We start from the raw sequence: 27,166 nt of genomic DNA on the forward strand, positions 1-27,166 counted from the left end.
TATATTCTGATGTTGTTAGGCAGAATGTTCTATAATTGTTAATTAGGTAAGTGAACTGATAGTGTTGTCCAGGTCTTCTATATGCTTTTTGATTTTCTGTCAACTTGTTCTATCAATTATGGAGAGAGGGGTACTGGAAGTTCCATCTCTAGTTGTGGAGCTGTCCATTTTTCCTTGTAGTTCTATCAGTTTTTGCTTCATATATTTTGAAATTCTCTTATTAAGGACATAATCATTAGGTTTGTTATGTTCTTGACCCTTTTTAAATTGTGAAATATTTTTATCTCTTGTAATATTTTCTGCTCTGAAATCTATTTTGTTTGATGTTAAAATAGCTGCTACAGTTTTCTATTGCTCAGTGCTAGCAATTTGATTCTTTATATTTAAAGTGCAATTCTCATGGGCAGCATAAAGTACACTTCTTATAGGCAAATTTTTATCTAGTCTGACAATCTCCATCTTTCATTTGGGGGCATTTAGGCCATTTACATTTAATGTGATTATTGATATGGTTAAGTTTGAATCTGTCATCTTGATGTTTGTTTTCTATTTGTTCCACCTGTTCTTTGTTCCCCTACCCTCCTTTTCTTCATTCTTTAACTATTTCCAATGACTCCATTTTTCTCCTTCACTGACTTCTTAGCTATAACTCTTTGTTTTGTTACTTTAATGGTTACTTCAGGGTTTACAGTTTGCAACTTTAACTTGTTTCAATTCAAGTGATATTATGCCATTTCATGTATAGTAAAATAATCTTACAATAGTAGACTTCCATTTCTTCCCTTCCGACCTTTGAGCTATTGTTGTCAAACATTTTACCTTTATATGTATAAATCTCACATTACATTATTATTATTTTAAAAATATGCAATATTTTAAAAAGATTTAAAGAGCAAGGAAAAAACAAATATTTACCCATGTGGCTATTATTTTTAGTGCTGTTCACTCATTTGTGGAGACTCATATGTTCATCTAGTATCATTTTTATTCTTCCTGAAGAATTCCTTCGACATTTCTTGTACTGTAAGTTTATCGGTAATGAATTCTTTCAGCTTTTGTATATCTGAAAAAGTCCTTAATTAACCTTTGTTTTTGTCATTATTGGTAACTTTAATTTATGGAAGCTATTTTTGTTACAGAATTCTAGGTTGACAGTTTTTTTCTTTCAGATGTTGCTCCGCAATTTTCTCACTTGCATTGTTTCTGATGAGAAATCTGCATCATCCTTATCTTCGTTCCTCTGTGTATAACATTAACATATCTTCTTCCTCTGGCTGCTTTTAAGATTATATTTTTATCACTGGTTTTGAGCAATTTGATTGTGATGTGTCTTGGTTTAGTTTTCTTCATGATTTTTTTTTTTTTTTTTTGAACTTGGGGTTGATTAGGCTTCTTAGGTCTGTGGATTTATAAACTTTTCACCAAATTTGGAAAACTTTTGGCCACTATTTCTTCAAATATTTTTCCTGTCCTTCTCCATCCTTTGGGTACCACAGTTACATAAATTTTAGGTCACTTGAATTTTAGATCATGGTTCACTGATATTCAGTTCATTTAAAAATTTTTTCTCTTTCTCTCTGTGTATCATTTTGGATTGTTTCTATTGCTGTATTTTCAAGGTCACTAATCTTTACTACCGCAATGTTTAATATGCTGTTAATGCCATCCAGTGTATTTTCATGTCAGACATTGTAGTTTTCATTTCTAAAAGTTTTATATGAGCCTTTTTTGGATTTTCCATGTCTTTAACTTTTTGTCATAACACAGCTATAATAACTATTTTAATGTCTTTTTTGGCTGTTTTTAATATCTGTGGCAGTTCTGGGTTGGCTTTGATTGATTTTTCTCCTTATAATGGGTTGTACTTTCCTGCTTCTTTACATGCCTGCTAATTTTTGACTGGATGCCAGACACTGAATTTTACCACTTGGACACTGGATAATTTTGTACCCCTATGAAAATTATTGGTATTTTCCTGGGATTGTAGTTAAGTTACTTGGAAATAATTCGATCGTTTAGGGTCTTGATTTTAAGATTTGTTGGGGGGGGCAGTGCTCAGTCCAGGGGCAATTATTCCCAACTATGGAAGCAAGATCCTTCTGTGTATCTTACTCAGTGCCTGATAAATGATGAGACTTTCCAGTCTGGCTGCTGGGAACAGGCACTATTCCTCATTCTTTTTGGATTGTTCTTTTCTCATCTTTAGAAGGTTTGCTTATACACAAGTGCTGATCAGTATTCAGCTGAATAGTCAAGGGGGTGCTGCAGATCTCTGGAATTCTCTGGGCAGCTCTCTCCTGTGACTCTGTCCTACTACTTCTAGCTGCCCTGGTCTCCCAGGCCCTTCAGGCTCTGCCATGGTTCCCCGCCCTGTGCTATGGACTGCATTCTCTCTTATGGCAGTAAGTTGGGGCAAATGTAGGGCTCAGATCATTTGTTTTCTGTCTCTCAGGGATCATTGTCCTTAGTGCCTGATACTCAGTGTCTTGAACACTGCTGTGTCATATATTTTGTATGGTTTTTGGTTGGGTCAGGTGACAGGGTAAATCGCATCCTTGTTACTCCATCTTGAATGAAAGTGGAAGTCTCCCATTTTAAAACTTAGGATCTCCATTAAAACTCAGAAAAAATATTACCTCTCTTTGATAAAGTTTTCTCAGAACATCTTCCCCATCTATTACTTCCATCTAAAGATGTACTCTGACATCTGTGCTATAAGCCACTTTGTTTATACTTCTGCAAACTCATTGTATAAGTGATACACTTCTCTCTCTTGACAGACCACAAGCTTCTTGATGGCAAGAGCTTAGTCTTCGTATTTTCATGCCTAAGATATATCAGATATGTGACTAAGGCTCAAGAAATATACACTTTAAACAAATGAAAAAATTTGGTGCAGCCCTTTAATCTTACAGATAAACTATGGAACAAAAGATGTTGTTTTGTTCAAGGGCTTATAATTAACTGGTGGCAAAGTTAGGACCAGAAGCCACGTTGTCTGCTTTCTGTCAAATACTCATTTCTATCAGGCCTGTTAATTCAACGCATATACCAAGCAGAAAAGGCCAAGAATTACCATGCATCAAAGAAGTCTCAGATGTGGAAAGCCAGAAGTTACTAATTCTGAATGGCATAATTTAGCTAGGCTGGGCTTGGTTGGCAAGCAGCAGAGAATCCTTTAACAAATTGTTTCCTGATTTTTTTTTCTGCCATGAAGTTTTTTTGAGTCATTTGGAATTGTGCAGGCTTCTCTCCTTTTCCAATTTACACATCTATTTCTCTTCTCCTATATCCTCAGTCAGATTCTTTTCATTTTTTATGATACCTCTGGGCCTGATATCTTTTTCCCTAAGACCAGGGAATAAATCTTCACTTCATTTGGTGGTGATTCTATCCTACCGAGGATGGTTGCATGGATCAAGCTGATTTTTTCAAGTAAGAAAATTTTATGTGAGTTTACTGGCTACTAGTTGCTTTGTTTCTGGGAGAAAACATATTCTAAAATAAAACCTCATAACTTTTCCTGAATATAAAAAATACGTGATAATTATAGACAATTTCCATAATTTTAAAGACAAGTTAAAAGGAAGACCAAAAATAAGAAAAATTAAATGCAAAAGCCATTTTTATAAATGATAAATATCATGTTAGTTATTTCCTTTGGTCTCAAATATGAAGAAAATGAGACTTGGAACAATTACTCTCTGTGTCAAAGAGAAAGCTAAAGGAAGTAATTGCTGCTACCCTTTTAACAAGGGCCAGAAGAGGGGCTTCAAATTCAACCAGAGAAGCCTGGGATGGGCAGAGGGTCTTGCCAGGAATATATGCCATTAAGGAAACAAGTGAGCAAACCATAAACATTTGTTTTCCAAGATCTTTCAGTGTCTGAACTCTAGAAAATACCATGCCCTCAATCCCTGGAAATTCAGGGGAGAAAAAGGTTCCAATTGATCTTAAAGAATGCTATCTTACTTCTTCTTCAGTGGTAAGTTTGTCATTGGAACCCCAGCACTGCAAGGAACTGAGAAAATCACAGATACCTAGAGTCTTCAGGACAGAAGCTAAATGAGAGGCCTTCCTACTCTACATGTATGCAAATGACATTGTGAGCCCAGAGGCAGAACTTTACATTTATTTCATTTTGTGTTTTCTTCATATTATTGGAGCCTGTGACATTTTGAATACTGATTCTCTCATCCGGAATATAAGTAATCCTTTCTGGGTTTGTGTCATTTGCAAATTTGGTAAGTATGCTTTCTATGTCTTTATCCAAGTCATTGTTTAAAGAAAATTACGCGTGTTCTATCCAATATCATTTCTCCTAAGATATCTATTGAAATTGCTCTGTAGTCTTACTGGAGTCTCTTTAGTAGATTCAAATATCTCAAACTCATAAACCTTTCCCCTTTAGATATTTGAGATGTTCCTTATAAATGGATATTTTGAGGTTGTATTTTATCCAACTCAACTTTGCTGACAGTGTAACTGAGCTTTTAAAACAAAAGCTTCAGAATCTGCCAGTTGTGGGTTGTTGTTGTTTTTGTGTTTTTCCCTTGCCCCTTGCATCAAAATTGAAGACATCAGTGATTTGGAAGTTTTCACCATGAGAAATTGCTATACTTGTGCTTTTGTTGCCAAATGGTTATAATTCCATTTTCACTCCTCTATATTCTTGTGTCTGTATTTTAATTCTTATTCCCAACATTATTTTAACTTTTCCCCGGAGGTGAAATAACCCTCAAAATGGCTGTAATGGTGTAAAGCTTCGCTGGCTTCTTTCTTCCTTTTTGCCCCAGAAAGCAGGAATCTTGGTCCTTCTCATTTCAGGGAGCTAGTAACTATAGGGATAGCCAAAATAACAAACAGCAAGAAGTTCCAAAGGCTGAGGAATTCTGTTATGGCTCTTACCCCTTGGAGGACATTTGATTTCTGGTTTTATAACTAAGGGTTGCACTTTCCTTTCTACCCTTTACCTTGTTAGCTCTTTCTCCATTAAATACATTCTTCATGGCAGGTAGGACCATAGATATATTATATATCAACTAGTGTTTCTCAAGTTTCCACTTTCCTTAAGGGGACACTTACTTTGCATTCCCAAGTATCTCCTGGCTAGAAGATACCTGTATCATTAGGCTTCTTCTCATTGAGCAGTTTTTGTTTCTAAAACTTATTATTTCCACATTGCCTATATGATAAAGTTCAGACTCTTTGGCATGGGGTTTTGTAAGTGCTTACATATTTTTCCTGTCTCGTTCCTTGCTACAATCCCTTTAATTCCCTGCAATCACTCAGGTCTCCATGCTACTTCTCTCCATCAAACTTTGCATATGCTGCTCCCTTCTCTCGGGAAAATCTTGCCCTATTCTCCACCTGATAAATTCCAGCTCATCCTTAAACATCCAGCTCAGTAACCACCTACCCTCCCAGGGCTTTCCTGACTTTCATATGCAAAGGTAGCCAGTTCATTGCCTGAGCTTCCATGGCACTTTGCTCACAGTCCTATTACTGCATGTACTGAGCAGTACTTCTACACGTTGCCTTCTCCACAAGATTAAGAGCTGTTTAAGGGAAAGGACTGAATGGTCCATTTTTGTATCCCTCCTTCCACCCAGGCCTGACTCGTGGTGGGTACTTAGCGCTGAATGATGGTATGAAAACAGACTGGTGGTGTTTGTCTCAGATACAATACTTAGTTAAGTATATTCTGCTTATATAAAATCCTGATTTCTACCCAGTTGACACTTAAAATAAAGATATAAAGAAAGCTTTTTAAAAGCCCATTAAGTAAAAACAGTTTTGGAAATAGTGGAGATGACTGCACAACATTGTGAGTAAAATTAATTCCACTTAAAATGGTTAAATGGAAAATTTTGTTGTATACATTTTATCACAATTAAAAAAAAAATTCTTAAAAAGCCCATTAAGTTAAAGAGTCAGATCTGACATTCAATTTAGAAAATAATACCAACAGACAACACAAGCCAGGATATTATTCACTTATTTGGTAAATTCATGAAAACCTCACAGGATGACCTCCATTTTTAACACATACTAAAATGTTTACAGCTATAGGGCCTTTAAAAAGCAGTATGATTACTCTAAATGTACATTATCCACATGTGGAGATGCTGAAAAGATGATCCATTTTCCAGGGTACTTTTGGATTTACCCTTTCCAAATGAAAGGCAATGATGGATACGTCATAAAGCAAATGTGTATCTTTGATTTGCATACCACAAAAGCAGGGAAGGCTGAGGAGGACTGGATGCCCCTGCATGTCCTCTAAGGCAGCTTTGTCTAAGGGGAAGTCACTTCTCAATGCAACAGGTTAATTCCAGAAGGAAAGGAATGGAAAGTCAGTAGATTGTTCACAGCATACAACATCTGTTTTACCTTAGGGCTGTTTGATTTTTGGCCCTGGCTTCATTACGCTGAAAACCTTTTCAAGATTTCCTCTGTATTCCTTTGTGTATAGCAGATGGGTATGAGTATATATAAACAGTTTAAGTTCAGTATGTGGAACCCTGCTATTTGAAGGTGGACAAGGCTTCCTCTCAGAAATGGGCAAGTGGGTTCTAACTGCAAATTTGTTAGGGTAATTAAAAACCATTGCTTAGAATGACTGATGGCATGGGGGGGCGGCAGAAATGCAGTAGAAGTAGTAAACAAAATCCTGGTCCTGTGCAATTTATTTGCCAATTCTCATCTAACTTCTAATCCCTGCTCTACCTTTATTCCTTCTCTGAACCTAAATCCACTCCTCACTCCCCTCTCTCTTCACTGGGGCAAAGAGGGGATGTTTATTTTGTTTACTTTGATTGGTAATAACTTTTAAAACATGAACGTTTAGTGGTTTGATTTTTTAAAAGTTACTTTATCAAAATGCCCATATGGCATTTTGGATGCTGGGGTGTTGGAATAGCTGGAGGGAGGTAGATGGCACGGTGGAACTGTGACCTAAGACATCCTTTGAAATTTGCTCCATAGCTATTTCTTGAATTGTGCTTTGAAAGTGTTCACCTTTCTGTATATACCCTATATTGCATGATAAGGAAAGAACTGAAACTGTGGAACTGTAACCCATAACAATTTTTGAAATTACCTATAGAAATGCTCTTTGAGCTGTACATTGAAGGTTAACACCTTTCTGTATGCATGCTGTTTTACAATAATGGAAATAGCTTAAGTTTTGGAACTGTGACCCATGATATTCTTTGAAATTAGCTCTCTAACCACTTGTTGAATCGTACTTTGAAAGTTATCACTGTTATATATACATGTTAAAGTTCACAATTAAAAAATGCATTAAAAAAATCATGTACTCATCCTGGTTATTTTCTGTGTCAGTTCATGAAACCAGGGGCTCTCAAACTTTAGGGTCTGTAGGCATCACGGGTAGCTTTTTAAAGGTATAGATTCCTAGAGATGATGATTTAGAAGGTATAGGATGAGACCCTGGAATTTGCCTTTAGAATAAGCACCTCCAGGTGACTCTAACGCAGATGCAGCTCACATCATAAGATACCCTGATATAGAAAGACATTTTTTTTTCATAGTCACTTGCTATTTCACTGTATGGAAATACCATAATTTATTTAACCACGTTTATTTTGATGGACTTCTACATGGTGTCTATGTTTTCACAGTTAAAAACAATGCTTTTGGGAAATGGCAGCTTCAAACACTTCACCCCCAAACACTCCCACCCAGCTTCACCTCCCCCGCTTCCAGAAAATGCTCTTCCCTGGTTTTACTGGAGACTTCCAAATTCTGAGAAGACCTAACTTCTTTGGCTAAAATGACTGCCACTGAGGTAGGCATCTCACTGCGCTGTGCCAATTCCATTACTCCACCACAGTTACTGGGTCAGCCAGAACACTTCCCTAGGACTTCTGAACAATAGACCAGAGAATACGACCCTTAGTTCCTCACTGATGGACAAGCTGAAAAAAGACAACCCTGGGAGTTATTAGCAGACATCTCCAGCCTCGTGGAATAACCTGTTCTGGGAGAGTGAAGCTGGCAAGGAGAGTGGAGATGAGAGATGGAGACGGTGGCAGCGTTTTGACTCCCTGATCTTAGCTGGTTCTCTTCCCAAGAATCCCAGCAGCATACTTTCTGAGGCTTGCTTGTTAAACACAAATGACAGCTTGGTTGGGCATGTAAGTTCTTGAGCTATAACCTTTTCCCCTGAAAAGACTAAAGAGGTTACTCCATTGGATTCTGGCATTTATTTTTTCTGAACAGAAGAATGGAGCAATCCTAATTTTTGTTCTTTTGTAAGGGAATCTTCCCTCAACCCTAGTCTGTATGCTTAAAATATTTATTTTAGTCAATTCTTGAAATTAAAAACAGGTCACCATGGTAACAAAGTGGGCACTTTAGGTCTTCAGAGAAGATGATTTCAGCACAGGAAAGATTTCCTCCTAGTATGCTTTAAATTACCTTGTTTTACAACAGTGTGCAAATGTCCATACATGTGCCTATTCTCAGATCTTCCAAGTATATACCCCATAATGAGGTGGCAGGACCTTATGGCACTCACATACTTAGCTTCTTGTGGAGCCACCACACTTTTCTACAGTTAGGCTATACCATTCTGCCTCCTAATCAACAAAAAATGCATACATCCCTCTCTCCATGTTTTCTCCAGCACTTTTATCCCTATTTATATTTTTTCCTACAATTTTGTAGAGATATATTCACATGCCATACAATTTTCCACAGCATACAATCAGTTGTTCATGGTACCATCATATACTTGTATATTTATCACCATGGTCAACGCTTGAACATATTGATTACTATGAAAAAAGGTAATAAATTGCTTTTTAACTATTAAAAAAAATAAATAAATTACCTTGTTTTATTAAATATAAGATGCCTTTACTGTAAGATGTACCATTATTTTATGTATTACTAAAAAAGATAAAATGTTGCCCATTCAACTGTAAGGACACATCAGTTATAAGTCATATCCCAATTTCAGAGATGTTAAGATTTGAAAAAATGTACTACTTAGAATCAACGAAATGCAGTATTATTTTTACTCAATTTGTTCTTCTTTATTCAAGTATACCTAGTATTTGAAGGTAAGCTTTTTGTTCTCTGTCCTCTATATTTGTCAACTTCTTTGTCATTGTCTTCTTCTGTACACTGAGAGATCTTCTCAAACTTGTCTTTCACGTCAATAATTCTATTTTCTGCACTATCAACTGTGCTATTTTCAGACTTAAATCTTGATTTAGGTGATATCTTTTCTTATTTCATTCAAATAATTGGATGCTTTTATTTGTTTCTCCACCAATACTCTCCTTTGTCTCAGTCTGTCAGTTCGTCTTTGGTCTGCTTATAAGGAATCTATGCTTTGTTGAATTTTATTCCAAAACTAAGCAGATAGTTTTTAGGATATAAATTTTTTATTACAAATCCTTTTTAGAAATATGCTTTTCTTTTATGTCTTAAGATCTACATCTTTCATACTGTTAATATCTTTCTTCAGAGGCCTCATGAATAAGGAGATGTATATTCAGTCCTGGTGATCGCACATAAAAGGGGTAAACGATTATCTGGGTTTCTTCTTATAGTCCACCTGTTCCTTCTTATAGTTAGAATCCATTTCTCAACTTTTAAGCTGGAGAGCTGGCTTATGGATATAGCCTTTCTAGCTGTGGTTTAGAAGTCTCTTTCTTACTATGAAACTTATGATCTCAGCAGGAGTCCCTACATCTGCTGATGTAGAGTCTGAAATTATTTCTATCATCATTAAAGAAAAGTGAATGAAAAGCGGCAACACCCAGCATACCACACACTCGTTGGTCTTCCAGCCCTACCCTTTGTAGCTACTGAGTTAATATTTTTGAATACCTAGTCACCTCTGCCCCCAGATACATTACATTGTTTAGAGTTGCAATCCTGGATTTGGTGCAAGAACAGAGGTATTTGTAAGGGGAAGGAAAGTGTAGAAGGGTTCTTCTTTTTTTTCCACACAGAAGGAGGACTGAGTTATCTTCTGGTGGGCAAGACACACATCAGTGAGAAAGGCCGAGAAGTGTCTTACTATCTTATTCCCCAGTGGACCTCGCCAGTCGGCCTTGGTAGTCACCAAATGCCAGGCGCTGTTCTCAACACCAGTGACACTGGTGAACAGCAGATAAAGCCCCTCCCTTTCATGGGAGGTACATTCTAGTTGGAAAGCAAGACACTAAGCAAATAAACAAGTAAGTATGTCAGATGGCAATGAGAGTCATGGAGACAAATAAAGCAGGGTAAGAGGGACAGGCAGTGCTGGGATGGGGTGAGCTATTACGTTATGTGGGGTGGTCAGGGAAGGCTTCTTTGATGAGGTGACATCTGAGCAGAGATGAAGGACGTCCCTCTCAGCGTGCCTACGGTTGAGTAATAGTTCTAGTTTCTGGTGCTGTTGAAAGTTGGCATCTCTTTCTGTGTTTTCACTCAGAAGGCAGAGGACGGTGCGTATCCCCATCAACCAGATGCCTTCAATTATTGTAACTTTAAATGGTCTAAATGCTCCATTCAGAAGACAGACCATCATTTATGGCTCATTCCTCTATAGTTGGCTCTCCAGATTATTTTCAACTATCTTTATTTTGCTTTGCAATAAAGCTTCTATGATTACTAGTCAGGCATTCAAAGAAAGCAGTTTGGAAATACAGAATAAGGGCCATGAAAATGTGTATTTGATGCCAGGGTCAGAGGCACCAGAGACACGCCATGGGGACAGCAGGATACGCGGAACAGGGAGTGCCAGGAGTGGAAACCTTTGGGAGGCAGCCTCACTCCTCTGCTTCCATCATCTCTTCTCAGGAGGCCTCCTCTTCCCTGCCCCTACACCTTACTCCCCAAGCCACAACAGCGTGGTGCAACTGCCAGCCCGTGGCCTGCTTATTGGTCTGAGTCCACCCAGGTTTTAAGTGTGAGTTAAAAAGAATATGGGCAAACTACAACAGAGAAGCAGGTCAAATGTTCAGTTAAATTCAGCAACAGTGCTCCTTTAGTTAAGCAGATATTAAAGATACTGCTTATGAAAAACAAGAAGCAGATGGCATTGACTTCTGGCTTTCACCCACAGAAATAGAACAGGAAAAATAAGAAATTTCTATGCCTGAGGTTGGGGTTATGCTGAGGTTTCTAGCATCCAGACAGGCAAATGCCTGGACAGCTGCTTGGGGCAGATGGGGCCTTTGACAGCTTAATATTGCAGAGTTTCTGGTGACTCTAGTTAGGGCAGCCAACGTGAGACCATCTGTTTAGTGGGGGGTAGAAAGGCTCCCAACCAGCAGGTAGTCCCTGCCGAGAATGAGATACATACCAGAATCAAATAAGCCATTTTCATAACCTCTGTGAAGCAAATCAGTCTAACCACTGGCGCTACAAACACAGAGAAAGAACCTCACCTCAGGTTCATGGGATATATACACAAGACTATATGGAAAGATAATATTTCAAGAGGTTTTATTTGGGTTTATTTCAAGATATTCAAATGCCATGAGATAGCTCATACACTTAGAAAGCTCTTTTGTTCTTTTCTACTTTTCTAAACAGTAAAGGAAAATAATCATAAAATAAAAATATTAGATAAGTATCACATATAATTGTTGCAAAACGTTTATGGTGAAAACTAAATCTCCCTCCTACCCCTCTCTCCCAGTACTGCATCTCCCCTTTCCAAAGACGCTGTTACTTGCATCTTTCTTGACCTAGTCTATATATACATAACATATGTATATATACTTACAACTTTTAAACACAAATGGTGGTATACTGTATATACCATTCTGTTCCTTGTCTTTTTTCCCTATTTAACAACATATTTTGGAGATGGCTGTGATATTAGTATAGATAGAACTCCCTTGTTCTTGTAATGGCTGCATTTAAAATGAACAAAGACATATTAAAGGCTCTGAGAAGTATTGCAGTAAAGAAAGCTATTTAACTTCATGAGCATATCCTAAACTTATTTGACTTTGGATCCTTTTCCTTTTCCTTTGGTGGGATTTTTGATCTGTGGAACACAGCCCGGACTAACTAGTATGGCTGTATCAGATGTTTATGGATGGCGTCTGTTCTGATTGGTCTGTGCTTGAGCCATACTGTTTGGTAAATATTCTGAATGTCACCTTTTGTTAAAGACTATCCTGAAATGTTTTAGAAAATGAGAAATGTGTGGGTGGGTAACTGGGAAAGACGAAATAATGAGTCCAGGTTGTGAAAAGACTGCAGGAGGTGAGAGAAAAAGTCTGATTTATGCTTAGTTGGATTTAGTTTCAGGATTAATATGCAAGGAAGGGCCAGGAAGGGTGGCCTTCAGCTCCTGAGAGAAGATGGTGACAGGGAGAAACAGAGAGAGTAGAAAAAGCAATATGCTTTGTTTTTTTCTTTAATTATGAAATATTTTAAATATACCACAAAGTAGAGAGATGAGATAATAGCCCCTCATTACTCAAATTTAACATATGCTAGTACAATGCCCTGCTGAGTGAGGGACTTTGCATTCAGAAGACTAGGCTGAAAATATTCTACCACTTACTCTGTGGGCAGCCATTTAAACTCGGGTGCATGTGTGTATGTTCTTCCCTTCCTTCCTCAAACACTTATCTTAAGAGCCTGCCACACTCTTTGCCCTTGAGGAGCTTACACTTCATAGAGGAAAAGAGATACATGAGTTGATAAGCATAATAAACACATCACTACAGGATGATTTCAGAGCATAAGAAACATAAACGTTACTCAATCCGTTTTATGAAGCTGGCATCTAATGATCAAATCTGCCAGAGAAACTGTAAACAGAAAGACATACACACACATGCACTTATGGTCTAATATACTTTATGACTCTAGATTCAGAATATTTTCTAAAAGCCAACATGGTAAATCCAGTAGTATATTAAAAGAATAAAATACCATGTTTAGAGATGCAAAGGTGGTTTAAAAATGAACATAATCGGGTCCAATGACATCATGATGTCAAAGGAGGAAACCACACAATCATCTTAAAAGTTGCTGAAAGGTAAATATCAGAGGTATTCTCATTAAAGTTAGGAAACAGATGTCTCTTATGACCACTAATAGTTAACAGTATTCTAAATATTTTTGCCAAGGTGCTAAGGCAAGAAAAAGAAATAAAATATAAATAGAACAGAGGAGACAAAATTACTATTGTTCAGAGATGGTATGACTCTTGAGTTTTCTAAGAGAAAGTCAATCAACTAAAAATGTTTAAAACTAAAAATTTACTATTGTAAAGTGCCCAACTATATAAAACGAACACATAAAAGTCAATAGCTTTTCTAAATATGAGTAATAATCAGAAAATAAAAAAAACAAAATGCATAGTACCTCTTAAAAAAACACCTCCACCAACAAAATTTTATTACTGAAAGAAGAGCTGCATAAATGAAATGGCATACCTAATTCTGTTTTTCACAATTCATGCCATATTACATGTATTGTGAGCAACTTGATTTTGTTTACTTAGTAGATCTTGGAGATCATTTGATTTATGTACAAAGAAACATATCTAATTCTATTTAACACTTGTATAGAGTATTTTATAATATGATGTGCTGGAGTTTATTTCTCCACTTGACTGTTGAGAATATTCAAGTTGTTTTCAAATGCTGCTGGAGCAACCAATGCTGCAATGAAAAACCTAGTCCCCGACTCTTATGTACTTGAACAAGTTTGACACTGATTGTTTGACTTGCTTCTGCTTTAGGATAGAAACTAAGAAATGAAACTGCAGGGTAAACATTTAAATTCTTAATAGGTACTGTCTAATTGCTCTTCAAAGGGAGTTTGTCAATTTGCAACTGGAACATCAACATAGATGAGAATATCTTTTTTCCCCAAACCTCACTAACCCTTGATATTATGTAGTAATTAAAAAAAACAAAAACAAAAACAAAAAAAACCACGTATCTATATGTTTACTGTCCATTTACCTTTTACTCTATGTAATGTCTCTTCCTATTCTTCCCAAATTTTCTACTGAATTTTCCTCACCTCACTATATGGATAGCTAATAAACTCAATGCCGTCAAATGAGTAGGCTGCCTGCTCCTCACTTATTTGAAATGCAACCTAAATGGTCCTGTAGGCCCACTAAAGTCTGTATGGATGAGTCTGGTTCTAGTTTCTCTACGTGCTTCACTGATCCACTTGTATTTCTAAGCCAACACCATGGTGTTTGGATATCTTAATAGCTACAGAATAGTAGTATTTTTAAACAGATTTATTGAGGCATGACTGACATATTTAAAGTGTAGTATTTGATGTTCAGAAATATGTATATACCCATGAAATCATCACCAGAATCAAGATAATGAATATATCCATCACCCACAAGAGTTTCCTTGTGCCCCTTTACTGTCACTATAGATTAATTTGCATTTTCTGGAGTTTTATATATATGAAATCATATAGTATATATACTTTTTTTTTTTTTTTGGTCTGTCTTCTTTTACCAGGCATAATGATTTAGAGATTCATCCATGTTGTCTGTTTATCAATAATTTGTTCCTTTTTATTGCTGAGTATTAGTCCATTGTGTGGATATCCCACAATTTGTTTATCTATTCGACTTCTGACGGACATTTGGGCTGTTTCTTGTATTCTGGATATAATAAATAAAATTGCTAGGACATTTGTGTACAAATCTTTATATGGACAAATGTTTTCTCTTGGAGAAAGGTTGGATCATGTAGTAGGTGTGTACCTAACTTAAGAGACTGCCAAACTGTTTTCCATAGTTGTATCATCTTCCATTCTCACCAGCTATACATCAGAGTTCCTCCACATCCACACCAATACTTGGCATGGCCAGTCTTTTTCATTTTAGCCGTTCTAATAGGTGTGTAGTCGTATTTCATTGCAATTTTAATTTGCATTTACTCAAATGATTAATGATGCCGAGCATCTTTTCATGTGCTCGTTTGCCATCTATATCTCTTCTTCAGTGAAGTGTCTGTTCAAATGTATTGCCCACTTTTTATTTGATATTGCTTGTGTTCTTATAATCACATTTTGAGAGCTCCTTATATATCCTGGATACAAGTCCTTTATCAAGAGATGTGTTTTGCAAATATTTTTTTCCTAGGCTTGTTCTAACAGTGTCTTTCAAAGAATAGAAAATTTAAATTTTGATGAAAACCTACTTATCAATTTCTTATTTTATGAATTATACTTTTGGTGTCATATCTAAGAAATCTTTGCCTAACATAAGGTCACAAAGATTTTCTCCTTCTTTTGTTTCTATAAGTTTTATAGTTTGGTTTTTAACTTTAGGTCTATGATCCATTTTGATTAAATTTTTGTATAAGGTACAAGGTATAGATCAAGGTTCTTTTTTTTTTAATTTGAACACTTAATGATTGTAGCACCATTTGTTGAAAAGACTGTCCTTTGCCACTGAATTAATTGCATTTGCATCTTTATAAAAAACCAATTATTTATATAAAAGTATGAATACATTTTTGGACTTTCTATTCTGTCCCATTCATCTATTTTGTCTATCCAATTTGTGGACATTTTATTTAAAAAAAACAAACAAACATGTACTCTAAAGTGGGATTGGATTATAATGATCTTTTTTTTTTGTGATATCCTCATTTATTTTGGATATTAGTTATGCTAACCTAATAAAATGAATTCCTTCATTTCAAAATTTTCGCTTCCCCATCTTCTCTTTGAAACTTGGTTAGAATTTTGCTCATGGACGTTAAGTCCTTATCTTCTCTATAATTATTTTTATGACAATGACTTCTGTTCAAATATAGTCTATCAATGGTATTCCCAACTTCTAACCAGAGAACTTCTCAGAAGATACTTAAGGGACATTATCTATAAAATAAAGTATGGGCCTGGTCTGGAGTGAAATCCCTTTCACCTCTGGATTTTCATAATTAAAACACGGGGACAAGTAAGATTACGGACCACATCATTATGTTTAAAAACACAACGTGAATTTCAAAGTCACATGAATGATATACTTGACAATAAAGGCAAACAGCTAAAAAAAAAAAAATTAACCTTTCCTCAAGAAGTCAATATCAAGTAGATGACTAGAACTCTAAGTCAACATTTTAAGCCTGAATCTTCTCAGACCAGGCATTTTACTTCTCATTTTTACTTGACCTCCTAATTTATAGCATAGGAACATCATGAATAAACTAAAAAAACTCTAGCATCTTGAGAGTCTTCTTTTCCTCCTTCCATTAAAATAATAATTATTATTCTACAGAACTAGAACTATATAAGCATTTATAAATTTTAAAGAAATTTTAAATTATTATATATATTAAAGATAGGAGGCATGCAAATAGAAATGTGTCTCAGAATGCATATGCTAGGAAAAGAAAGCAATTCATGGGCCCTAAGTCCATAATCACATATTTTTGCTTTTTCCTGACGGCATTTAACAGGGGATGGAATGTGCTAAACAAAGACCCAGATTGAGACAAAATATTTCAGTTTCCCCAGGCAAAAACTATTGTATTTACTAGTATGGGCATCCAAATTAAAGAAAACTCATTGAGATTCCTTTCACTGTCCACACTTTGCCATGACTAAATATTAGGAGGAGAGTAAGCCTGCTTACTTGAGTTACGTTTATTGTAGCTATACCTTCTCTATGTGGTTTCCTGTCTATTTTAAACTCTTCAGTACTTCTCTCAGTTTTATAACTAATTGGCAGATGGAAGGGCATTTTCAAAGGCCTACATCGTTATTTTCTTTTGCTAGTTCCTTAGTTAGAGTTTTATTTTGTCTCTACCACATGACCATGAAGCATTATTTTCCTTATAGCTTAGAAAAGCATTTAATTATATAAAATATTTAAAGATCCATTTTGATCTAAAATATAAGGTTTAATAACATAAAATAAAGTTCTGTGCAGTTCACCTCTAAAATTATACTTTATATATTTATCAGCAAAAAATGAATAAAGGGAATTAGACATGTGAACATCTGATTTTAAGCATACTTTTGCATAGAGAAACAAAAAGCCATGTCTAAACTTTTATTTTTTTTTAAAAAATAAAACTAATAAGGAATATTCAATTACTTTTGGAAACTTAGGAAATATCGTTTAGGAAGAAAAAGGCACTGGACGTGTCTCATTTCTCGGTCACTGAGTTTTGATTGAGTTGTCTCCTTCCATCATCAGGGTAGTGGCGAGGCAGGGATAGTAGGTCACAATGGGAAGAACATCTGACTTTGGAATGGAGAGACAACATGCTCCCCTTCCTCAAATACTCTATGACCACCATGAGAAAAAAAAAAAACCTCTAAAAACAACTTCAATAAATAACCAGACAAAATCACTCCCCTGCTTAAGAGTATCCATTACTGGTCCCCACTGCCCTTAGAAATTGCTCTCTGTTTATATTTCTCACCTCATTGTTCACCACACACATACAAGCATATGTCATCTAGCCTCCCTCTGAAGTTCTCAGAATATGTCATGTTCCATCATGACTCCATATTTTTGCACATGATATTGCCTTTCTCAGAACTTCATGCCACTCCTTTAGTCTTCATGGATCATGTCATCCTAAATCTACCTTCTAATTTGATTATATTAATAGTAGATACATGAAAGGATTATATTGGGGGTAAATGAGAACCTGTGACAATAAGAATGTAAAGTAGTTTTTCTACCAGTTGGGTTTAATTACATTTGGATTAGCAGAGAAGAGACCATAGTTTGGGAAATCTCTCATTGTTGGTTCGCCTGGAGTCTGGAAAAGTAGGGGATCATTCCTAATCTTGAAACTAAGTCTGGATGCTACATTTATCTCCTGTGAGACAGATTTAAGTTGCTCTTATGAAGGAAAAGAATTCAATAAATTAAAAAGGGCACAAGACAATTTCAATTATAAGTAAAGACTTCATATAAATGGCCTTATATAAAAATCAACATTTACCTCTTGAAATGATTCACCAGGACTCCAACAAGTTCTCCAATTCGACTCTCATGTGTTGGCTGTTTGCTGAAGAGGCAGACAATGAGGTCTTTGTTGTCTTTTGTGTGGAACACTACAAGTTGGTCCTTTCCATTGGAGACGCTCAGACCAGTCAACTGCAAAGAGACAAAGCAAAGAAAACTACTAGGATAGTTTCAAAAAAAAAAAAAAAAAAAAAGAACTAGACATACGTTTTGTAATGGTTTTGCTCAGCAACTCTGTTAACTTTAATCTTTACTAAGTTTCATGGAAAAATGGTTCTTAGAGAAGGCGGACTGGGATTCATAAATCGGCTTCATGGAGTCTAGAACTCCCAAAAATTGCATCAAAATAGGTTTTAGGTATGGCTGGGCACTTTTTGAGGTTGGGCCATAATTTACACTGGGTTTTTGAAAAGGTCTGTGAAAAATAACTAACTGGAATAGTAGAGTAAAACAAAATTTAAAAAAATGGGTATGATGGAGTGTCTTGACTTCATGGCCTTGCTAAAGTATCTATCTTAAACTGCAAAATAGGCTATCTCATTTGTAACACAGACCTGTAGTGCCTCTCATCTCCAATCTCACTTTTAATAGAGGCAAGAAACAAGATGAAGTTAGGACATTTGGTCATATAACATGATAATATTTCCCATAATATTCAGCATCTGCCAGAATTCTGTTGAAATATGGCCAATTTTATGTCCTCACATTTGAATAAGTCTACCTTCTCATCCTGGTTTATTTTTCTTCGTAGCATTTAGCACCACATAAATATCTGTTTATTGTGTTTCCCCCTCCGTCCCATCCTGCCAAAATGCAAGCTCCACAGGAGCTGAGGTTTTATTTCTTTTGTTGATAGTTAAAGCTCCAGAGCTCAGAAGATAGTAGGTACTTAACAGATATTCGTTGAATGAACAGATAACTTCGATTCATTTTTATAGTGTCTGTTTCTCATTGTTTTAATCATCTTTATTACTCCATTTGCAGTCCTTCTCAGTGTTTTAAGTTCATTCACTCATTCAAAAAATATTTACTGAATACTTACTCTATGCTAGGTACTGTTCTACAAAAACTGGGGACACAACTGCACAAAACAGACAAAAATACCTACTCTCATGAAGCTCACAATAAGTAAGTCCAAAAGTATATTAAGAACTGATAAAATAAGGAAGGGATAGAGGGAGTACAGGGAGGTGGGCTGCAATCTAAAATAGGGTAGCTAGGGAAGATTCACCAAGAAGGTGATATTTGCACAAAGATGTGATAGAGTTGAGGTAGTGAGCCATGAGAGTATCTGGAAAAAGAGCATTCTTGACAGAGAGAACCAAAAATGCAAAGGTCCTGAAGCAGGAGAGTGACAGAGTTTGAGCAACTGCATGGAGGTCCGGGTACTTAAGAAAAGTGAGGAAGAGGGAAAGTAATAATAGTTGAGATTAAAGGGCAGCAGAAAAGCTGGGAAGCCACTGGAGTATTTTGAGTAAAGGTGCATGATCTGACTTATGTTTTAAAGGGATTATGCTGGCTGTTTTTTGTTTGTTTGTTTTGTTTTTTGTTTTTTTTTTTGAGAATAGACTATGCGGGGCAAGGATGGAAGCAGGGAAATCACTTAAGAGGCTACTGTAGTTATCCAGACTTGGAACAGATAGGAGAAGAGGTAGTGAGAAGTCCTCAGATTCTAGATATAATTTTGATACAGACAGTAGAATATATGTTGGATTAAATGTAAGATTACTCTAAGATACTTGGCTTCAGCAACTAGAATGATGGAATAACTATTAACTGAGATACAGAGGATTGTAGATGAAAGAGGTTTTGGTGGGTAAGACCTGGAATTCATTTTGGGATATATTTGGTTTCTGATAATATTAGAAATTCAAGTGAAGATGTCAGGCGGATGAGTCTAAAGTCGAAGGGAGAAGTCTGAGTTGGTATATGCATTAGGACATTAACAGTGAATAAAAGTACACATGTAAAGCCACCTGACTAGATGAGATCACCTACAGCATAAATACAGATAAAAAAGGAAGAGGTCCAAGGGCTGACCCTGTGGCACTCTAGTGTTAGGAGGTCAGGGAGAGGAGGGGGAATGACAAGTAAGGGAGGAGAAACACAAAACTGTGTAGGTTTTTGAAACTCAAGTATTATTATTGTGAATAGAATGTAGACTGTTTACTTGGAAGGAGTTCTGAAGAAATAATGTGAGTCTACAGTCGGTTTGTTCAAACACGATTGCCTGGAGCTTTGAATAGGAAGTGAGATACGGTGAGTTGGTATAGGTTAGAGTGAAATAGTGACACATCTCAAAGTAATTTGGGCAGAGAATAAAAAATATATTTACAACCCCCCCACCAACCCTGCGGAGCTGGGGGAAGGTGCAGAAGTGTTGGACTTCCTCACCTGGACTGGTGTTGATGTTGTCACAAACATTGGGACTGGCGGTTTGATGTGCCGAGCCCTCTATCATTGGACTTGCCCTTGTGGGGCTTGTTACTGCAAAGGAGAGGCTAAACTTGCATATAACTGTGTCCTCTTTGTTGCTCAGATGTGGCCCTCTCTCTCTCTAACTGAGCCACCTTGGCACATGAACTCACTGCCCTCCCCCTTATGTGGGACCTGACTCCCAGGGGTATAAATCTCCCTGGCAACGCAGGATATGACTCCCGGGGATGAATCTGGACCCGGCATCGCGGGATTGAGAATATCTTCTTGACCAAAAGGGCGATGCAAAATGAGATGAAATACTTTCAGTGGCTGAGAGATATCAAGTGGAGTCGAGAGGGCACTCTGGTGGACATTCTTATGCCCTATATAGATAACACGTCTTAGGTTTTAATGTATTGGAATAGCTAGAAGTAAATACCTTAAACTACCAAACTCCAACCCAGTAGTCCGGACTTCTGAAGACGATTGTATAATAATGTAGATTACAAGGGGTGACAGTGTGATTATGAAGGCCTTGTGGCTCACACTCCCTTTGTCTAGTGTATGGATGGATGGGTAAAAAAGTGGGGACAAAAACTAAATGACAAATAGGATGGGATGGGGGGATGGTTTGGGTGTTCTTTTTTTACTTGTATTTTTTATTCTTATTCTGATTCTTCCTGATGTAAGGAAAATGTTCAGAAATAGATTGTGGTGATGAATGCATAACTATATGATCATACTGTGAACAGTTGATTGTATACCATGGATGATTGTATGGTATGTGAATATATTTCAATAAAACTGAATTTAAAAAAAAAAGAAATAATGTGAGATGATATTAGGGTATATTGCATTTTATACCCAAAGGAGAAGAAGAAGAAAAAAGAGTCAGTGCTTATGGAATGCCTTTTTTACGAAAATTAAAAAAAATTTTTGTATTGAAAATTCTTGCAGCAAGAAAATGATCAAGTTATTCAAAATACACCTGATTGAAAGTCTGAGTTCCAGTTACGCATACTCCACTCTATCTGAATGCAACTAAAAAACCTAAATGAAGGAGCTATCTGAGAACTCCAAAACATAAACAGTAGCAGAAGTGTTAATAAACCTATGGTGAATTTGCCTTTTGTCTGTTTTCTTTTGACCTGAACTCAAAGGCATCCTGAAACCTAGAAGTGAGCACTGGGTTTAGACAGAAAGAGGTCTGCAGACAGAAAGAAGGCCCCTGTAGCTCAGAGACTGTGTGGGAAAATCTTGTGGTTTTCTTTTCTCTTTTCAGTGTAGAGCAGGTACCTATAAACCTGGGGGAGGGGAACTGTGGTCCCAAGAATATGTAGGAAACCTCTTTTGCTTTTTCTCTCTATCCTCTCCCCAGCAGGCATCAGAGGCAGATGCAGTCAAGTGAAACGCATGACAAAATGGGAACACTAATATCCTGGAGTTTTGGTCAAAAGACTAGGTTGGAGGTTGCTTGGGGAATAAAGTGTTGGGAAAATTGCAGAAAGGAAGAAACTCACGTATTATTTCTTATATATTTGTTTACAAATACCTGAACTCACTCACAAGCTGCACATGCACAAATCTGACCCTAAAAAGAACTGAACTGGGATCAGACACCCAGGGAAGTGAATCTCCCTGGCAACGTGGAATATGACTCCCGGGGAGGAATGTAGACCCGGCATCGTGGGATGGAGAACATCTTCTTGACCAAAAGGGGGATGTGAAAGGAAATGAAATAAGCTTCAGTGGCAGAGAGATTCCAAAACGAGCCGAGAGATCACTCTGGTGGGCACTCTTACGCACACTTTAGACAACCTTTTTAGGTTCTAAAGAATTGGGGTAGCTGGTGGTGGATACCTGAAACTATTAAACTACAACCCAGAACCCATGAATCTCGAAGACAGTTGTATAAAAATGTAGCTTATGAGGGGTGACAGTGGGATTGGGAATGCCATAAGGACCAAACTCCACTTTGTCTAGTTTATGGATCGATGTGTAGAAAAGTAGGGGAAGCAAACAAACAGACAAAGGTACCTAGTGTTCTTTTTTACTTCAATTGCTCTTTTTCACTCTAATTATTATTCTTGTTATTTTTGTGTGTGTGCTAATGAAGGTGTCAGGGATTGATTTAGTTGATGAATGTACAACTATGTAATGGTACTGTAAACAATCGAAAGTACAATTTGTTTTGTATGACTGCGTGGTATGTGAATATATCTCAATAAAATGATGATTAAAAAAAAAAATAAAAAAAAAAAAAAAAAAATAAAAAATAAAAAAAAAAAAAAAAAAAAAAAAAAAGAACTGAACTATGGTGGAGACCACCTCCCAGGGTCCTAGATTTGCCATGGGTGGTTCACATGTGGGACAGATCCAAATAGCACTCAAAGGCTTTGAAATATGAATCAATATTAGAACTACAGCCCCGAGAAGGTAGGTAAGAACTTGCAGGGACAACTGCCTGCTAAAACAACAACATTATCAACATCAATATTTTCCAAAGGATTTAAATAAGAATTAAGAGCCCCATAACACAATAGTTAAACTATCCAGAATATAATAAAAAGTACTTGACATACAAAGAACCAAGAAAATATCAACATCATGCAAGGAAAAACAAAACAAAACAATCAACAGACACCAGTCCCAAGCTACAAAGATGCTGGTATTATCGGACAAAGATTTTAAAGCAGCAATTATAACCATGCTTCAGGAAGTAAGGACAAACACTCTCAAAATGAATGTAAAGACTAAAATTTCAGCAGAGAAATAGAAACAACCAAATGGAAATTTTAGAGATGAAATATATAAAAACCAAGATAAAAAATTCACTGAACAGGCTCAATAGCAGAATGGAGATGACAGAGAAAGGAGTCAGTAAAGTTCTTTACAGATGAAGAGAAATTATTCGAATGGAACAAAGAGAAATACATTGAAAAGAATGAACAGAGACTTGGAGACCTGTGGGATGATATCTAAAGGTCTAACATTCATGTTACCAAACTCCTAGAAGGAGAGGAGAAAAAGTGTGGAATAGAAAATATATCTGAAGAGATAATGGCTAAAAAACACATAAAATTACAGATTCAAGAAGCCCAATGAACCCCAAACAGAATAAACATAAAGAAATCCAGGTCAAGACACATCTTAATCAAACTGGGGAAAACTAATAAGGCAAAGAAAAACACTTGAAAGCAGCCAGAGAAAAAGAATGCATTAGATAAAAGGGAACAATTCAAATGACTGCAGAGCCAGCAGGAACTAGAACATTTCTAAAGTACTGAAAGAAAACAGACTTTTAACCTAGAATTCTATATCCAGTGAAAATAACCTTCAGAAATAAAGGTGAACTAAAGATATTTTCAGATGAAGGAAAACTAAGAGAATTCATCATTAGTAGACCTTCTTTAAAAATATTAAAATATTGAAGGAAGTATTTCAGATAGAAGGGAAATGATATCCAAGGGAAACCTGGAACTCGAGGAATGAAGGAAGAGCAGAAGAGATACTATAATAGTAATAATATAAGACTATTATTTTCCTACTAAGTTCTTTAAAATATGTATGATGCTTGAAAATAAAAATCCTAACACTAACTAAAGGGGTTGTAAATGTATGTAGATGTAATTCATATGACAACTACAATATAAGAGAGGGGTAAAGAGATCTATATGGTGAGAAGGTTTTTACATCTACTTGAAGTGATAAAATATTAATCCTAAAGAAACTGTGAAAAATTAAGGATATATATTGTAATTCCTAGAGCAATCATGAAAAAAAACAACAAAGAGATATAATAAAAAAACTGAATGGATATATTCAAATGGAATACTAAAAAACATTCAAATGATCCAGAAGAACACAGAAAAGGGGAAACAGAGAAACAAAAACCAGACTGAACAGAGACTAAATAATAAAACAGCAAACATAAATTCAAGCAACAAAAATTACATTAAATGTAAATAACCTTAAAAAAATATTTAAACACTACAATTCCCCTCCCTCAATAATTGGTAGGACAATTTGACAGAAAATAGCAAGGATATAAAAGATCTCCAAGCAAAGAATAAAAACGTATTTGCAAAGCCCCCTGGAGGGACTGGGGAAAAACTGGAAATATTAAACTTTCCCTCCTGGGGAATTCCTGATATTCTTGCAAGCATTGGAGACTACCATTGTAGTAGGCCAAGTCCTCGATCTTGGGGCTTACCCTTATGAATTTTGTTACTGCAAAGGAGAGGCTAAGCCTACTTATAATTGTGCCTAAGAGTCATCCCCAGAGAACCACTTTCATTGCTCAGATGTGGTCTCTCTCTCTAAGCCAACACTGCAGGTAAACTCACTGCTCTCCCTCCTACATAGGACATGACTCCCAAGGGTGTAAATCTCCCTGGCAATGTGGGACATGACTCCCCGGGATGAGCCTGGGAATTGAGAAAGCCTTCTTAACCAAAAGGGGGAAAATGAAATAAAATAAAATTTTAGTGGCTGAAAGATTTCAAATAGAGTAGAGAGGTTGTTCTTTTTTTTTTTTTAATTCCGTTTTATTGAGATATATTCACATACCATAGAATGATCCATGGTGTACAATCAACTGTTTACAGTACCATCTTATAGTTGTGCATTCATCATCCCAATCTATTTTTGAACATTTTCTCTACACCAGAAAGAATCAGAATCAGAATAAAAAATAAAAATCAAAAAAGAACACCCAAATCACCTCCCCCATCCCACCCTATTTTTCATTTAGGTTTTGTCACCGTTTTTCTACTCATCCATCCATACACTGGATAAAGGGAGTGCAATCCATAGGATTTTCACAATCACACTGTCACCCCTTGTAAGCTACACTGTTATACAATTGTCTTTAAGAGTCAAGGCTACTCGGTTGGAGTCTGGTAGCTTCCGGTATTTACTTCTAGCTATTCCAATATATTAAAACCTAAAAGGTGTTACCTATATAGTGTGTAAGAATGTCCACCAGAGTGACCTCTCAACTCCATTTGAAATCTCTCAGCCACTGAAGCTTTATTTTGTTTCATTTTGTATCCCCACTTTGGTCAAGATGTTCTCATCCGATGATGCTGGGTCCAGATTCATCCCCGGGAATCAGATCCTGTGTTGCCAGGGAGATTTACACCCCTGGAAGTCTGGTCCCACGTGGGGGGGGGGGGCAGTGAGATCACCCACCAAAGTGTCTTGGTTAGAGAGAGAGGGCCACACCTGAGCAACAAAGAGGCACTCAGGGGGAGACTCAGGCACAATTATAAGCAGGTTTAGCCTCTCCTTGCAGCAACAAGCTTCATAGGGGCAAGCCCCAAGACAGAGGGCTCAGCACATCAAGCTGTGAGTCCCCCATGTTTTTGAGAACATCAGCAACAATCCAGGTGAGGAAGTCCAACAGTGAGGTCATTCTTATGCATTTTATAGATATCCCATTTTAGTTATTAGTGTTAGAATAGCTAGAAGGAAATACTTGAAATTGTTGAACTGCAATTCAGTATCCTTGATTCTTGAAGACGACTGTATAACTATATAGCTTATACAGTGTGACTGTGTGATTGTGAAAATATTGTGGCTCACACTCCCTTTATCCAGTGTATGGACTGATGAGTAGAAAAACAGAGGACTAAAAGTAAATGAATAGCAGGGGGGGTCAAAGGAGTATGAGGTGTTTTGGGTGTTCTTCTGTACTTTTATTTTTATTCTTATTTTTAGTTTTAATTTTTAGAATTATGAAAATGTTCAAAAAATTGATTATGGTGATGATTGCACAACTATATGATGATACTGTGAACAACTGATTGTATACTTTGGATGACTGTATGGTATGTGAATACATCTGAATAAAATTGCATTAAAAAAATAAAGATCTCCACAAACCTTAACCAACAGGATCTATCTACTCAACATTCATAGAACACTCCACTCATCAACAGGAGAATACATTTTTTCAAGTGTCCCAGGAAGATACACTAAGACAGACCATATCCTGGGCCATAAAACAAATCTCGACAAATTTAAGTGAATTGAAATCATAGAGTGTCTTTTCTGACCACAATGGAATCAAACTAGAAATCAATGACAGAAAGATAACAGGAACATCTCTAAACTCTTGGACACTAAACAACATACTTCTAAACAACTTCCTTTAAAGAGCAACTCGCAAGGGCAACAAAAAAAATGCAATGAATTAAATGAAAATGAAATTACAAAATTTGTGAGACAACTAAAACAATGCTGAGAGGGAAATTTATAGCACTAAAAATGAGTGTATTAGAAAAGAGGAAAAGTCTCAAGTCAGTAATTTAAGCTCTTACCTAAAAGACCTAGCTAAAAAAAAAAAAGAGCAAAATAAACATAAGCAAGCAGACAGAAGTAAATAAAAAGAACAGAAATCATAAAGCTTTGATACACAATAAAATAGAGAAAATCAACGAAATATAGAGCCACTTTTTTTAAAAAGATAAATCAAATTGGTAAACCTCTAGCCTGACTGACAAAAAAAGAGAGACGACTTAGTTATCAATTTCAAATAGAAGAAGTGATATTACTACAGACAACACAGACATAAGGATAGTAAGGGAATATTATGAACTGTATGCACATCAATTTAATAACTTAGATGAAATAAAAAAAATTCCTTGAAAGTCACAAACTACCAAAACTCACCCAAGAAGAAATAAACTACATGGTGCTGTATCTATTGAAACATAGCTAAAATCCTTCTGAAAAGGAAAACTCCAAGCCCAGAAGGTTTCACTGGCAAATTCTACC

The 27,166-nt window shown here is 36.3% G+C and overlaps 1 protein-coding gene across 2 annotated transcripts in view; it reads right to left on the reverse strand.

Moving 5' to 3' along the window:
- Positions 1-27,166, reverse strand: part of MYO1D (myosin ID) — a 371,081-nt gene that overhangs the window by 76,851 nt on the left and 267,064 nt on the right. The window contains exons 21-22 of one of the 2 annotated variants that reach the window (XM_037810314.1): positions 17,946-18,100; positions 17,081-17,275 (exon numbers count right to left, since the gene is read on the reverse strand). In XM_037810314.1, coding sequence (XP_037666242.1) covers positions 17,212-17,275; positions 17,946-18,100 — 219 coding nt within the window. In that variant the 3' untranslated portion in view covers positions 17,081-17,211. Of the gene's footprint in view, positions 1-17,080; positions 17,276-17,945; positions 18,101-27,166 lie in introns of those variants that run through there. The other variant, XM_037810313.1, reaches the window with a different exon arrangement.

The sequence above is a fragment of the Choloepus didactylus genome, chromosome 18 (assembly GCF_015220235.1).
Source record: "Choloepus didactylus isolate mChoDid1 chromosome 18, mChoDid1.pri, whole genome shotgun sequence".
Taxonomy (NCBI): domain Eukaryota; kingdom Metazoa; phylum Chordata; class Mammalia; order Pilosa; family Megalonychidae; genus Choloepus; species Choloepus didactylus.